The 14,841-nt window shown below is 44.2% G+C and overlaps 1 protein-coding gene across 1 annotated transcript in view; it reads left to right on the top strand.

Annotated features, from left to right (window-relative positions):
- Positions 1–432: 432 nt before the first annotated feature.
- LOC104544613 (desumoylating isopeptidase 2) overlaps positions 433–14,841 on the top strand; it is a gene marked incomplete at its 3' end in the record, with an annotated part of 38,442 nt that continues 24,033 nt past the window's right edge. Inside the window, exon 1 of the mRNA XM_010189534.1 lies at positions 433–489. Within this exon, the coding sequence (XP_010187836.1) occupies positions 451–489 (39 nt within the window). The remainder of the gene's footprint in view (positions 490–14,841) is intronic.

Below are 14,841 nucleotides of genomic sequence, written 5' to 3'. Positions count from 1 at the left end.
CACACGCGCGCTACCATCCGCCTCTCTCACGGAGCCAGAAGAGAGCTTATCTTTGGGCTTGGAGTCTGTTTGTCTTCTGTGGATCGGGATTTACAAGCTTGGACGGTGCTTGGTTACAGTGGTGTATGAGTCTACAGACCCCGAGGTGCGCTACAGAGTTAGAAAGAAACCTCGTATCTCTTGCACTGTGGAGGGGTGAGATAAACCCTATACAACCAGCAAACCCAGCCTAAGCTTTCCTGCCACCCTGCAGCCAACTTTACCCACTCCCCCACCACCCCCAACAGCAAGAATTCCCTCCTTTCCTCCTCCCTGACGCTCCTTCCTTCAGAGATTGTAGGATGAGGCATTTCCTCCTATCTGGCTCAAGGTAAAAGCATACCCTGGGGGCAGCAACACACATCTGGCAGGGACTGAAAGGTTTTAATCCAGCCTCTACTGCAATCAACAATGGCAAATGAACCGGTGATTCTGAATGTTTATGACATGGTGAGTATGAAACAGTACTGATGGGGGTGGGGGGAGGCAGTGGGGCCGAGTGGGAGTTTGTGCTTGGAGGCAGGCGTTGTGCGAAAAGGAGCCAAGCACAAATCCCCAGAGAGGCTGATCTCCACCCCCCCATCTCCTCGAAGCTTGTCATGTTCTGGCTGTCAGAGATGATGCTGACCCCAGCTTTTTTCTTTGAAACGTTTAACATATTGGGCCAGGTTACAGGTAAAGCTGTGCCCAATTTTATGCAGGATCTTCCAGGTATAGCACTGGGTGAGGGGGAGAACTTTTTAATTTCCAGTGTCCCAGTTAAGGAAGGAGATGTAATCGCCTTTCTCCTTGTTGGAGCTAATTGTCCTTTAATTTTGAGTGAGCAAACACTACCAGGCTGTGGGGAAGATGTCAGGATTTCATCCAGGGAGAAGAAACAACTGTGGAATTGCAGTAAGGACATAGTTTCTAGGCTAATAATCTGGATCAGTCCCTCATAGGCATAATAATGTAGTTAATAATTTTCTCTGAAGGTTAATTGTAACAACAGGAGTAAGAAATTGTCTGAACTGGTGAAGTTTCTGCACTGGGAGGAGCACAGGGACATGCTGCTTGGCAATGCTTCCTGAAAGTTCAGTGTAGTAAGTGGCTTTCTGTGCCCTCATCTTGCTAGGGAAAATGTGAGTGGGAATTATCTGTGCTAACAAATCAGAGGATCCAAATCTTAGCCTTGGCACAAGTCCCCACAGAGAAGGTTTGGCACAAATTGTTTGCTTTCTGGTCCGACAGAAGCTTAGGAAAGGCAGGGTCAGATGAGGAACATTTTGATGATGCTGTACTTCCTCTCTGGTTTTTAGTTTATGAACTAGCAATTTTAAAAAGAATAGTTTTCAGATCTTCCAAAGATGTAGTGAACTTGCTGGGGAAAATATAACCTTATGAGGTCCAGATGCTGACTATCTAGCTCTAGACCTTTAAGATTATGGCATACAATTTGCTTTTTGTCATCAGGCAGTGACAACTTTCGTCAGGAAGCCCACAGAATAGTGTGGGTTTCCCTGTTGGGGGAATCCAGAGAATAGACACCAAAAAGATTAGGAGTGGGTTGCTGTAAATGTCAAACCTCTTCTTCTGACAAAGATTAAGTGATCTTTTGTTGACTAAAAAAGCTGGGTTGTTTTCTGAGGGAAGAGGGAGCGGTAAGGGCTATTTAGGTAGGGCTGTATCTGTATGGAAGGACAGCCTGAAAAGCATGACTACAGTGGTTTGAAGCTGCCTCTTCCAGAGATGTTATTGGTAAAATTGAGCAAGCTGGTGTAAAATTCTTCCCTAGGCTTTGGTCTTGAGTGTTTAATGGTCAGTTGCTTGGCAGCCTGAACTGTGAACTCCCCCGAGCTGTTTTTCAACAGGTCTGGAAACCCAAGCAAGTGGTAGCTAGTGCTTGCTAACAAGGGACTAACACCGCAAATGCACACACCAGCTTTTCTTATTAATACTTTGAGGAAGGTGAAGGGGTTGTGTTGCCCTTTTATCATATCCACTGTCTTCCTTGCAGTTTTTTTCAGTTTGTTTTGCAGCAGGCTGTGGTCTGAACTTTCCTCTCTCAGCCACTATTGAGCTGTTCCAAATCATTGAATAATTTGCTACTGAGCTGAATACTGGATGGACGTGGTCTTTGCCTTTCTGTGTGTTACTGACACCAAAGATGAAGCCCAAAAGAATTATGGGAGAAGGGACTTGCTGCTCATGGTCACTGTGTTCTGAGATGGACACCCAGACACAATGAACTGAATTGAGGTCATCAGTTTAATTCAGACTGAGTAATTTTTGCTGCTTAGCAAGCCATAAAAACCTTCATGTATGAGCACTAACTCCATGGGTTAACCACAAGTTAATGCTCTGTACGTAGAAACCATTCTATTTTCATATAGCATCTGTGTGACTACCACTGAGTCACCTCTAGTTGAAATCCCACATTATGATTATTGAGGCTACATGCTTTTCCATTGCTGCTATCATTTTAACACCATGGAGTTTGGAGTGTAGCCATGCAAAATCTGCACTCTGTTACACTATGGTGGGGAATTGCGGGGGAACTGGGAAATGAGCACATTTGCTTGAATGACTGTTGGAAAACTAGTCTTGATGGGGAAAAAAAAGACAGCTGGGGATAACAATTAACTGGATGTAAAGCTCTGCCTTGCTAACAAGGAACATGACCCCTGTATGGCATCTGGAAGCACTTATACTGCAGGAAAGCTTGCCCCTAGGGCAGAAGTTCAATTATGGGCTTTGTGCAGCAATGAAATACCCACTTTGTGTAGTCAAAGATTACAGCCATTTGTCCTTTTACCCACTGGGTATGTACCAGGCTTCTTTAGGAAAAAAAGTTTCTATTCAATGAGGTGTTTTGCACAAATAGCTGAAGCAGGTAGACTTATTTTCTTAAGCATAAAAGAACTGAGCAAAAATCACTGGCTATTCCAAGTGTTCAGAATATCGTCATCAAAAGCAACCTCCCTCACCCCCAGCATGCAGGGTGGTTATATCCTGTTTTATCTGTTGCTGAAGAGCTTGTACACATCTGTACACTTGGAAAAACAGGGCAGGAGAACTTTGCTGCTCAACCAGGACAGTTTAAAGAGTGAATATGCAGTATAGTGAACTCTGATGTAAGGTTTAAGTGTGAACACAGAATAACAACATGGATCAGGGGTTTGATCGTGGATGGATCTCTTTCCTGATATGAATCCAGCTCTTGAATGGACTTGCTCTAAGCCCACAGCTGTTCAGAGACCTGCATGAAATAACTGGGTCTGTAAAATCTATGACAGAGTTTGTTCTGATCGGTCAGTTCTCACTTTGGCTTCAGAGGGATGAATCAAATAGTCCTTCATAACTTGCACCTCTTTTCCCTCCACTCTGCCTTAATAAGCTGTTTATCATTAATCAGATCTTAGATCACAGAGCTGACTTTCTTCAGCAAGGATCCCATCCTGTTTCCTCGTTGCTTTAAGGCTTTGTGGCTTACTTTGGAATAGTTGACTTAATCACTGTACATGAATAAATGTTGCTTACTTAAACCAGACAGAAGAGTAACTGCAATTATTGCCTAGGTTTAAATCTTTAACAAGCAAGCTAAACACATACCACTAAAAATAGTTTGCTTGGCAGAGATTCAAGGTGGGGGCTCTCGTAATATTTTCAGCTTTTGCATAGCACATTCATGCTATGATAAATTAAAAGCGATGATATTCATATCACTGCTGTCCCTCTTTTATTACAGATAAGATTGTCCTGAATTTCCACTGTCTTTGCAGCTGATAACATACAAACCTGTCATTTTGATCTACTGGTATTTTTGCTTACTCTTTATGCTGGGGAAAATGAGCCTCTGAGCTGTGCTGCAGAGCAGAATGAGAGCCCTGGTCAGCGGGGAGCAATGATGTAGGTTCTTTTTGGATAAGAGGGGTGAGTCTCTTTCTCAGCCTTGTGCCACTGTTATGCCATTGATACCACTGACATTGTCATCCTCTTTGGAGTGAATGAGAGGGAAATAAGATTCAGGTCACTGTAGAAGCACTAGCTCTGAGATTTTTCCCTGTGAATTCCAACTTCAGAGTGGTAGCCAAAATGTAATTATATAATACACCACATATTAACGATATATAATATATTACTATATATTATAATGGTCCTCCCATATTCTGTCAGTTCTTTATACAGTTTCTATAATTTGCAAGCTAAATGGCTGATGGCAAAGGGTGGCTCTGCAGCTGATGGATGGGGGTCTCTCTTGCTTCACTGATCAGTGGATGATAGTGTCATTGATTTGATTTCTCCATCACACCACTGAGTGGATCATCCAAGTGGGCCTGAGAGAAAAACAGGCGCAATAGGTTTTTTATCTCCACGGCAGTGATAAAGGCCTCCGTTTTTTGTTTGTGATCTATGGCAAGCAGCCTGTGTTGAAGTAGAGGTGGCAGTTAGGGCTGAGGATGTAAAAGATAATAGTCAGGCATGTGGTTTTTAAGAGTTCCAGGAACATGAATCTTGCTCCTGGTTCTTATTGGTGCAGTGGAACAGAGCATCCTGGGAGGCTGCATCTGCACAGAGGGCAGCATTTGTGGGAAGGGAGAGAAGGAGGAGGGTGGTGTGACAAACCATAACAGTTTGTAGTGAGTTTACCTTCCTCGGTGAGAAAGGTCAAGTAGTTTCAGTTGTACCACCAAGAAACATTGACCATGCTCTGTGCAGTCAATCAGCTGGTTGTCTCCCAGCAGAGTCTGATCAGAGGATGATCACAGCCTGTGACTGGCTTAGGTAGGGAGAAGAGCTCTGATGAGATTGTTTCCATCTGGCTCCACAAATGGCTCTCATGTTGCAGTTGCTTCTACATAGAGCTGGGCTCAGGGACCGAGGGTTGGCAGGAGGGTGCCAGGTCAAGAAGGAGAAGTTGCAAGAAGCAGCCTGGCTTTTCTGCCAGTCCCAGGAAGGAGGTAGGTAGGATTTTTGGACAAGCAGTTGTGGTGTGGGTACCTGTATGTGGGATTCTGCAGCAGATCCTGGGACAGGGTGAAAGTTGGGTTTTGTTTATTTTATGTGCTCTGAGAAAAGGATTATGAGAGAGGCCATGCATGAAGAGGACACACCAGCTCTCTGTGAGGAAAGACATAAAGCTAGAGGGTATCTATGGCCACAGAATAAATGCATAAACTGCAGTGCTTTAAGCTGCTTTTCTGAAACAAAAAAATAGTGTTATGGAGGTGGAAGTTACTTTTCCTCTTCCTCTTTTCAGCTGTGCCATTTTCAGCATTTTGCTTTAACATCCACTGCTCACATGTGATTTGGAGGTGATGACCTATGTGTACCGTTGAAAACCAGCACAGACTTACCATCCTAGTATCACTTTGTGGCTTCCTATGCAAGTGGAAAAGAGAGAGTGAGACTATTGGGACTGTAATTGAATACTTTGGGACTGAAGGAATAAAAGTGCTTTGTACCTCCAGCTTCAGTACGTGAAGAGCCTTTGAGTTTACTTTAGAAGCAGCAACAGGATTGCAAGCACAGCGCTTCATCCTGTGAAGTGATTGTTTTAAGCACTGACTAGATCATGGAACATTTTATTATCTCTCTGGGGGAAAGATTAAGTCTGGTTACTCAGAAAAATGTCAGCATGTTTGTGATTGCTGTTAGCAGAGGTCTCAGATGCTCTCAGCTCACTTAGCCAGAAAAAATGAGACATTCCATTGCAGGTGGTGGTCCCATCTCTGCATTCTGCATCCCATCTCTGCCCTTCTCTGTGGAGAAGGGCAGCATCACCCGACATTCCAAGAAGCCATGTGGAAAGCATGGGGGCTTTTTTGTCAAGTAAGTTGATAGGTGTGGAGTTTCTTGCTGGGATGAGCTGAAGAGATGCTTTAACTTAAGAGGAACTTCTTGTTCTGAAAGATTAAGTGATAGAGAGTCACTAGGATCTCTATGTTGGCCAAACTGAATGTATTTAACAAATGGAGAACAAAACGTGAAATATTGCCTTTGGGAGCTTTTAATTAAATTCTGGCAACTCCTAATAAATATATATAAAGCTGTTCTGAAACAAAATCACCACTTTTTAAAATACATCAGATGAAATGTTTTGACTCTTCCTTGAAATATTTGCCAGTCATCTCTGGCCAAAACTGTTTTCCAAATCGGAATCATTTAAGTTCTCTAAAATACACTGTTCACTCAAAGGTTTACCCTGTTCTTGGAAGGGCTTGGTAGGTGGATTATATTCTTATTTATTCTGTGGCCACTCTCAAAGCTCATAAGAATTTCCTCTGCCATGAATAAGCCCTAGATAAGGAAGATTGGGTCTCTTACCTTCTTCACAGGCTTGCTGTGGGGATGAGGTCAAAGCTAAATCCTTAAATTGATGAAGAAAGATTTTGGTCTTGGGATTTTACTCTATTACTGACTCTTAATTTATCCAGAACCTTGCTCTGCTGTCTTCAAACCATATCAATTACAGTGTGTTGGGTGACAAAACAGAATGGTGAGGTAGCAGGTGTCTAGTAGTGGATTTTCTCACAGTGCTATAACAGGTCCTATGTAAGTGCTAAACTATCTTTGTTTCTAAGAGTGGCTGAACATAGTGCTAGTCCCAGACAGTAGCATGAGGGATCAGGTAGATCTCGGATACTACTTCTCAGTGCATTCCTGGAGCTTTTATCTGGCTGCCTGTGCTGATTTCTGTGTAGGGCTGGGTTTTGACTGTTAAACTACTCTTATGCTGCATAATAGGTCTGGGGTTTACAACCAGTCAGGCACAGCAATGGTCCTGTTGTAAAATCTATAACAGTAGTGTCATACTATGATATTTGTTATTATGGGCCCAAAAGCTCTCTGGGAAGACTCTTGGTCCTAGGCCAGAGAGACCAGACAGACCACTGCTGTGAATGAGAGGAGGCAGAAAAGCTGCTCTCACTGATGTCAGCAGAGTCCTAAGCTCAAGTTTTGAGAGGGCCATCCAGACTGCTTCATTTTTCTTGGCTGCAACATCCCCAGTGCAAATGGTCTTGACTCTAGTTAAAATAGAAGTAGTTAGAATAGAATAGTAGTTAAAATAGAAGGTGTTATGGCAAGTATGACAGCAGGACATTAGAGTTCTCTAGGTATATCAGCTTGAGCAGCCTGTCTGTGTGCAGGTAAGGAAGACTAGGCTTTGTTTCTGCTTCTCTTCTCCTCCTAGATTGCATCAATTTAATTTGAGTCACAACAGGCTGACCTCATGCAGGTCAGTCACAGAGCGAGATGGCTGCCTTGCCCTGCTTGAACTCAGGAGCAGAGGGAAAAGGAAAGGAGTTTGGTGATGCAGAGCACTGTGTTGTAGTCAGTGCCTTGTTCGAGCCTGTGAGAAAATGATGAAATGTGACTAGACATCCCTTCTCTCTTGTATCTTTGGAGAGAGGAAATCAATTGGAAGAAAAAAAGATATAAAAAGCTAATACATGGAGCTGCAGCTGCTCCCATTCCTTCAAGAAGAAGGAATCCTAACATGGCATCTGCTCTAAACCAATTAGGAAGCTAAAGAGTAAATGCTGTGGCCTAGGTTAATAAGTCCAGTGATGAAGTGTGCCCATTTATGCATAATAAATGGGTTTTTGTTGTCTTAGCAACAGCCTGGAGATGTGTTATCCATCAGGGGAACAGTCTGTTTTGATGTTGTCAGGGTGACAAGCTGGCTACCTGTCTGTGTTACTGCTGATCTTCTCCAGCACTGCAGTTCTTTAGCTGACTACTCTGCACTTATGCATGAGATGTTTTAAAAGCTGTCTTTTGACTGTACACAGAGCAATGCTATCTCCAGCTACCGCATTCATCCCATCAGCAAGCTGACTGAACCAGTGCTCTGTTGCCCCGTGGACTGACTTGAACTGACTCATACAGGGCGATGTGGGAGTTCTCACTTCTGCTAGTCCTGCATGCACTAGGAAAACTCCACAGCATGCTCTCGTTTACATCAGCAAACATAAGAATCCCTTATGAGCGAGGAGAATGTGGGAAAGCTAACACAGCGTAAAAAAATGTGTGAACTCCGCTTCTGGAGCAAAGCTTCACGGGTCCTGTCCCAGTTCCCACATCAGTGCTGTTGATTCAGTTCCTACAGGTGATAATCTGACTCTGTGTCTCTAAAGTACTCACTTCAAGGCAGCCTGAGCTCTTGCAGACTCAGGAGTCCTATGGGCAGGATTTCAGGTGTCAGCACAGGGGCTCAATGTAAGGTCAGCTCTGAGCTAGAGGTACAGAAAACTTTTGTTGCTAATGGAAGCTGTCCTTTAACCCCATCTGCAGGCAAAGTCACAATCCCCTGGCCTGTCTCTGAGCAACTCTGAGAGAAATGATTGTTTCCTCTTGAAACCATATGGAATCTGATTTCCATTGAATTTTCCCTGGTGCTTTTTGGGGCTTCCCCAAACAGCAAGGCAGGCTCCTTTTAGAGCATGACACTTCTGTTAGCAAGAGTCAGCCTCCGGCTCATCGGGCTGTCAAGGTTCCTAATGTCACTTGTCTGTTCTTTAAAACAAACAAACAAAACCTCAAACCGAGCAAAACCCTCTTAGTATTGATGAAAGCTGATGTGCTGACAATACTGGAGACTGTTGCTCTCCTACCAAATAAATTTACGGTGGTGGTAGCAAAGCAGACCCTTCTGCCTTTTGTACCTCATTCCTGGTTTATAAGTTGAGCTGCTCTGGTGTCATGGCTCAGCTGCTCATCCAGCTCCCTACTGAGGCAGCCCACAGAGACCAGTGGGAGCTTCTGCTGAGGAAAGCTGAGCATTAGTGATAGAAACAGAGCTACTAAGTTGGAGCAGCTGTCAGACCCATTTCTGTGTGTGGTGATGGGCAGGTATGTAGTTGTGCATTAGTGCAATGGACTGAATTTAAATGGATGTCCTAGGGCTGAAAGCTACATCGGTGACCTGGGTTGCCCTTGCTCTAATTCTCTGTTTTGGTGTCTCTTGTTCCTGTCATTATGCCAAGATGACATAGCTGAAGCTGGAGGGAGAGGCAGAGATCGATTAATACCTAAAATCTGTATTTTTGCTGGGGAAGAAAAGGAACAAAATTCACAAGCCTGGTGATTCTTTCTCTGGAAAATGCACTCAAACTGTTAGGAAAGAAAAAAATGTTTGATATCGCTCTAGGTTAACACTGAGTGTTCTTGAGTATGAAAGATCTAGAGGAGTTAAAGTAGATATCTCCTTACTCCAGAGCTTTATCTAATCAGCATGTGAATCTGTGACAGTTCTCATCTCGGAGCAAAATATGAGGCTGTATCCTTAGGGCGGAAAATTGTTTTAATTGGTAACTTAGTTTTTCAGCAATGGATCTTATGGTGTCTGGAAAAGCAACGATAAGGGAAGAAGAAACGCTGTTACAAATGCTGGGTTGCAAATTATCTCCGATAGGTAGGAGTGCTTATCTACAGAAGCAAGCGTCAGATGCTAGAAATGCCGAAAGCATTTCAGCTTGTTTAGTAGGTGCCTTCATCATGTGGGTCCACACATGGCTTGAATGCCACGTGACTACTGATAGATCCACATCTCTGGGAAACAGAGGACCTGGCACAGTGTAAGCTCTGTTGATAGTACGGTTTGCTGAATCATCAGCCATGGATCTATTACTGTGCTTTCCATGCAGTCTTACTTAAGCCCACAAGGGACTATCAACCCCTTTGCTGTTTTCTTCAATATCTTCTGCTAGTGATAGAATTATACTGGATGCTGATGCAAGAATAAAAGGTTCCCAGCTGCTGATTGCTGCCTCAGGGTTTAGAGTGCAGGAGGAGCCCGGTGTTGCCTTCTAGAGTGAATTAGAGGCTTTGCCACAGGTTAGCTTTCCCTAAGTATATGATGTTCTTCTAGATATGTGTTCTTGGCCCGTCTGTGTGTCTTGCTCTGTTTGGAACTCCTTGGAGCAGATGATTCTGTAGCTGCTCTGTGTCTGTCATTTCCCCCAGCTCTGGATTAGCCCGATGAATGCGAGAAGCAACAGAAAGAGAGGACCAAGAGGTTAAGCATGGGACTGAGAAGTCATTACCTCTGTATTAACCTGCACTCTTGGTCAATACTTGGGGCAAGAGCCTTAGCAGGCTTCTTCTAGTTGCAAAAGAGGACTAGGTTGTAGGTATTTCCAGGCATGGCTGAAGTGCTTTCTTAGCAAATCACTTACCCAGAAAATGAGAGGTTCAATTCAGCTGCCTAAGCACAGACATCAAGGGCCGTTTTAGGATATCCCTCTGATCTCTGGCTTTCTCTCAGGAAATGTCCAGTTCTCTTCCCTCATGGATCCTGTCTTATAGCTATCAACTTTGTAGCCATGTCTTGAATATTTTAGGGCATTTGAGATGGCGTGACATGCCCAGAGGTTCTGACACGAGCACTACTTACGTGCTGGGGGGTGATCAGTAGTAGTTCTGCATTTGACTTCTACCATCTAGTGCGCTGATGCATCTGGAGTGACAGAGACCTGGTTGAAATCCCTGAGGGACTCGAAAGCAACTGCCCCTTCATGCAGGTCTGCCTTAGAAGCAGACAGCAGGAACCTCTGGATTTGGTTGTTCTGGGTCTCTTGTGTCAAAACGTTTAGTTTGTATTTGAAATATTCACTTTACAAAAGAGTGGATGTTTCCAGTGGACCCTAGCTGTTACAGGAGAGTGTCCAGGCTAGAGCCAGGCTATAGCATTACTCACCCTTGGTCTCTGGCCCACTAAACATGTATTTTATATCAAATGAATCTTTTCTTTATGTTATATGAAGAAAACTGCTTCACCATGGAGGACTGAAAAGGCCTGACTTCAGATGCACTGTAAGAGGGTGACTGGACTGCTTCCCTCTGAGGCAGGTGGGGGCGGTTAAAAGGTGGTCTGTACCCTCTGGACAAGGGTCTGGACTCCTGGTTAATCAGGTACAAGCAGAAAGCACCTGCTCCTCCTGGTAAGTAGAAGGCCAACCTTGCTCTTCCCTCCTCCTTTGTTTCCACTCAGGGCATTTTCAGACAGATGTCAGACTTTGCTGCCCTGAGAGGATTTCCTCTGCCCTCTTCTCCTTGGCTGGCTACCTAACCTGGACAGTCGACTATGTGCACAGTTTTTTCTTCTGAGTCTGTCCTACACTAAGAACACACAGGCCAGTGCATTTTTAGACTACCTCTGTGATGGAGGCATTGTGGAAAGGTGGGAAGGCAGTGCTGGAGGTTTCCAAATTTGCGGAGGCCAGAGCTAAAAATGCGTGTCCCGAGCTGAAATCCACCCACCATCTGTCTCCAGTTCTAACACTCATTGTTCTTGATTGCAGTGCCGTTTGCTGTGCCCTTGTTCACTCTAATGTTTGTGGCTGCTCGTTATCCAAGGCAGCTGGCTGTCTTCTCTTTGGCAGTTCTCTGGGATGTGGAATAGACCTCTTCTATTTTCTGCTGCTGGAGCGCTATGCCTCTTGTGCTTGCTACTGTGAAAATATTGGGGGCCAATGCATTGAGGAATGGGATGTACTGAACTAAAATAGAACAGATTAATTCCAGTGTAAGCTGAGAAGAAACAGATTGGAGAGAGAAAGGTAAACTAAATGGGTCCATTTCAAGCTCAGGCGTTCTTGGGAGCAGAAGAAAGGACGTACTACAAATCTGTTTTTCTCCGATGGGTCTCATAATATAAGCAAAACAGCTGTGACTTCTCCTGAGTAAAAGCCTCTGGAAGGATAAACAAATGCAAACTACAGGGATCCGTGAAAATTCCTGTTGTTTTTATTGTCTGGGTCAAATTCTGTGTCATCCTTTGGGCAGGGTGCTGCTGGCAGGAGATGCTCATGGTAGCTAGAGGCTTTGGCAAAGCCAGGCAAGCTGACAGGACACAGACACACACAGGGGGACAAGGGAGAACAAAGTGGTTGTCCCAGCACCCTGTTAATTGTATTGGTCACACATCCCCCTGACTGCTGAGCGAACTCTTCTATCCCCTGTATTCAGACAGAGCTAATGGGAGGGAATGCTTCATCTGAGAGCTGCATGGCAGGGGCAAGAGAAAAGGGGAATGGGGAAGATGGGACTCCTTATACTTCTGCCTTTCACACTCTTCAACACCACAGGACTAACCAGAACCTGAACTTTTTCAGTACTCTTTAAAACACCCTCTACATCTGAGAGAAAGGCAAGGAAGCAGGAAGCAAGCTGGAGTAAAAGTGACATCCTATATGTTATGTTAAGAGGCTCACACGTCCATCTGGGGCTTTTAAAGTGCTGTTTGGCATGTTATTGAAATGTTTCAAGGATTCCCTTTGTAATGTGTAATTACTTTGAGATGTGCAGTTCAGCGCCTATTGCAGCTGCTGTTTTGGATAATCTTGATACAGTTAAAGCTGTTGCTGGATCAAACAGATTTATGCAGATGGAGATTTTCAAGTTAGTGTAAAGACCAATTTTATAGTCCCTAACACATCAGGTGCTTAAAAATCTTGTACTTGCTACCTCTGAACTTGAATTCTACTTCTCATACCCACAGGACTTTGAAGTATGTTTCCAGCTGTCTGTTACTTCTCTTGAGGTCTCAGAGGTGTCTCATTAAAGTTGATGTTAAAGCCTATTAAATATGTGAATGTAGCTTCTAATGATGCATCTCATTTAGACGAGTTGTCATCAGGAATTGGCAGGGATCATTGCTGCTCTGGTCCCCCAGTGACTAGGGTAGTGAAAGCCACCTGGAGGAGTGCAGGTTAATACCTTCCTCTGTGCTGGGAGACAAAAGACAGTGTGTCTTGAAAAGGCTGCTGACTTCCAGGGGCACACCAACCTTGTCACCTTCTCACCCCACCACTTCCCCCTCCCTCCCTCCCTCCTGCAAAGTGCAGCCTCAGCTCTCAGAGCTTGCAGATGGGAGGCATCTGTCCTTGGGCTCTCAGTGTCTCCAGCAAGTTAATTATTAATCATCACTATATCCCTTATGTCAAGCATCTGAACTGCCCATGAAGCATGGAGAACTGTTTTGTCAGTCAAGTCGTAAAGGTTTTAGCGCCCTGCTACTCATTATTTGTGAAGTTGTTGTTCTGTCAAAGAATTTAAGCACTCAGAAGTGATAGTTCTCTCATTTGAGCCCCACACCAGATAACCTGGTGCTAGAAAGGGCAATAAATGTGTGAACTGGGAAACCAGAAGAGAAAGTTAATATTGTATTGTGGATCCTGCAACAGAACTGGTGCTGCACCAGTGATAGAGGTGCCAGATGGTATAGAAACATTTAGGTTGGAAAGGACCTTTAAAATCAAGTCCAACCATTAACCTGGCACTGCCAAGTCCATCACTAAAACTGTGTCCCTAAGTGCCACATCTACACAACTTTTAAATACCTCCAGGGATGGTGACTCTACCACTTCCCTGGGCAGCCTGTTCCAATGCTCAACATCCCTTTTGGTGAAGAAATTTTTCCTAATATCCAATCTAAACCTCCTCTGGTGCTATTTGAAGCCATTTCCTTTCATCCTATTGCTTGTTATTTGCGAGAAGAGACTGACCCCCACCTTGCTACAACCTCCTTTCAGGTAGAATGCTACTGCAGTAGAGGTATATTGCCCTTTATGAACACCTACTAGGAAAAACACCTAAGTATTTAGCTCCTTTGAAAGACTCATAGGGGGCTCTTAAATCCTGGGAGTCACACCTAATCTCTTGTGACCGTTGGCTGGCTGGCTGTTGTGCCTCTCCTTGGGATGCTGCTGATTCCCATTGCTCAGCTTGTATCAAGGCACTTCTTACTCTTGAGAGTATTGAGACACGAGAACCTGGCCCCTGGCTCCTAGCTGGGTCTATCCTAATGGAAATGGAACGGCACAGGCACTTTATTTCTGGTTTAGTTTTTCGAACGTACATTGAAGCAGATCTGAAAACAACCCAAAATCCTGGCTACTTTCCACTGATCTATAGAGCAGTTTTTACAAAGAATAAATTTGCTTCCTTCTGCCTATCTGCAGAAGCAGCACTTTAAATAATGTCATCCTCTCAGGATCACCCACATAAAAAGACAGGTCCTGAAGTCTCTCTTAGCAATGCGGCACAAGATACCGTCACTGAACTGTCTAGCAGAGCCTGCAGCTGGCTCTTGTCGCAGTGGTAGCTCCCACTAAACGCTGCCAGCCTGTGTGCTTTGCAGAGTTTTCTGGAGTACTCCGAAGGCTCTCTCCACTGGGCATGTTTCTAGGAAGTTGCTGAAGCTGACAACTGGAGGCAATATTACACTTCCATGCCACCATTTAAAATCCTACTGTGGGAAGTTTTGGATGATGCAGGTAAGCGAACCGATTAAAACAGGACCATACAGATGACTTAACCTGTGCTCTTTAGTGTTCTTATGATTAAGTCCTCAGGTACTTTCGAGTTCTCCATCCTTCTATCTCAGGATGCCTTTATGCAGAGTGAAAGACATAATGGTGGATCTGAGAGGATACCTTTTTGTCTCAATAAATTGATGACAGATTGCCACTAATTAGCACAGCTAGGGTCAAGCCCACTCTTCCTTTATTATCTACTAAGATAGCATGATGGTAGGAGACTGGCTCTTGTTTACATGTAATAATAGAGATGGGTTTTTTTCTCCTTTCAGTTCAAACATAACATCGTGTTCAATGACACCACAATGTTTTGTGAAAAGTACAAGTGCTTTGAACGTGTGAGAATCAAAAAGCTCTAAATAGATTGTGTAATGCTGCCAACAAAGCGCGTCCTTGGATCCTAGCTGAGAACAACCAAACCTTCGTTTCGAGTAAAGCTGGATGTTGATAAAGACGGATACCAAAGCTTTAGTCCTAGTTCCCACCTCAATCACACTTC

The sequence above is a fragment of the Mesitornis unicolor genome, unplaced genomic scaffold (genome assembly GCF_000695765.1).
Source record: "Mesitornis unicolor isolate BGI_N332 unplaced genomic scaffold, ASM69576v1 scaffold6718, whole genome shotgun sequence".
NCBI lineage: Eukaryota > Metazoa > Chordata > Aves > Mesitornithiformes > Mesitornithidae > Mesitornis > Mesitornis unicolor.
Note: the sequence above shows the minus strand (reverse complement) of the source record. Positions and strands in the feature narration are given on the sequence as shown.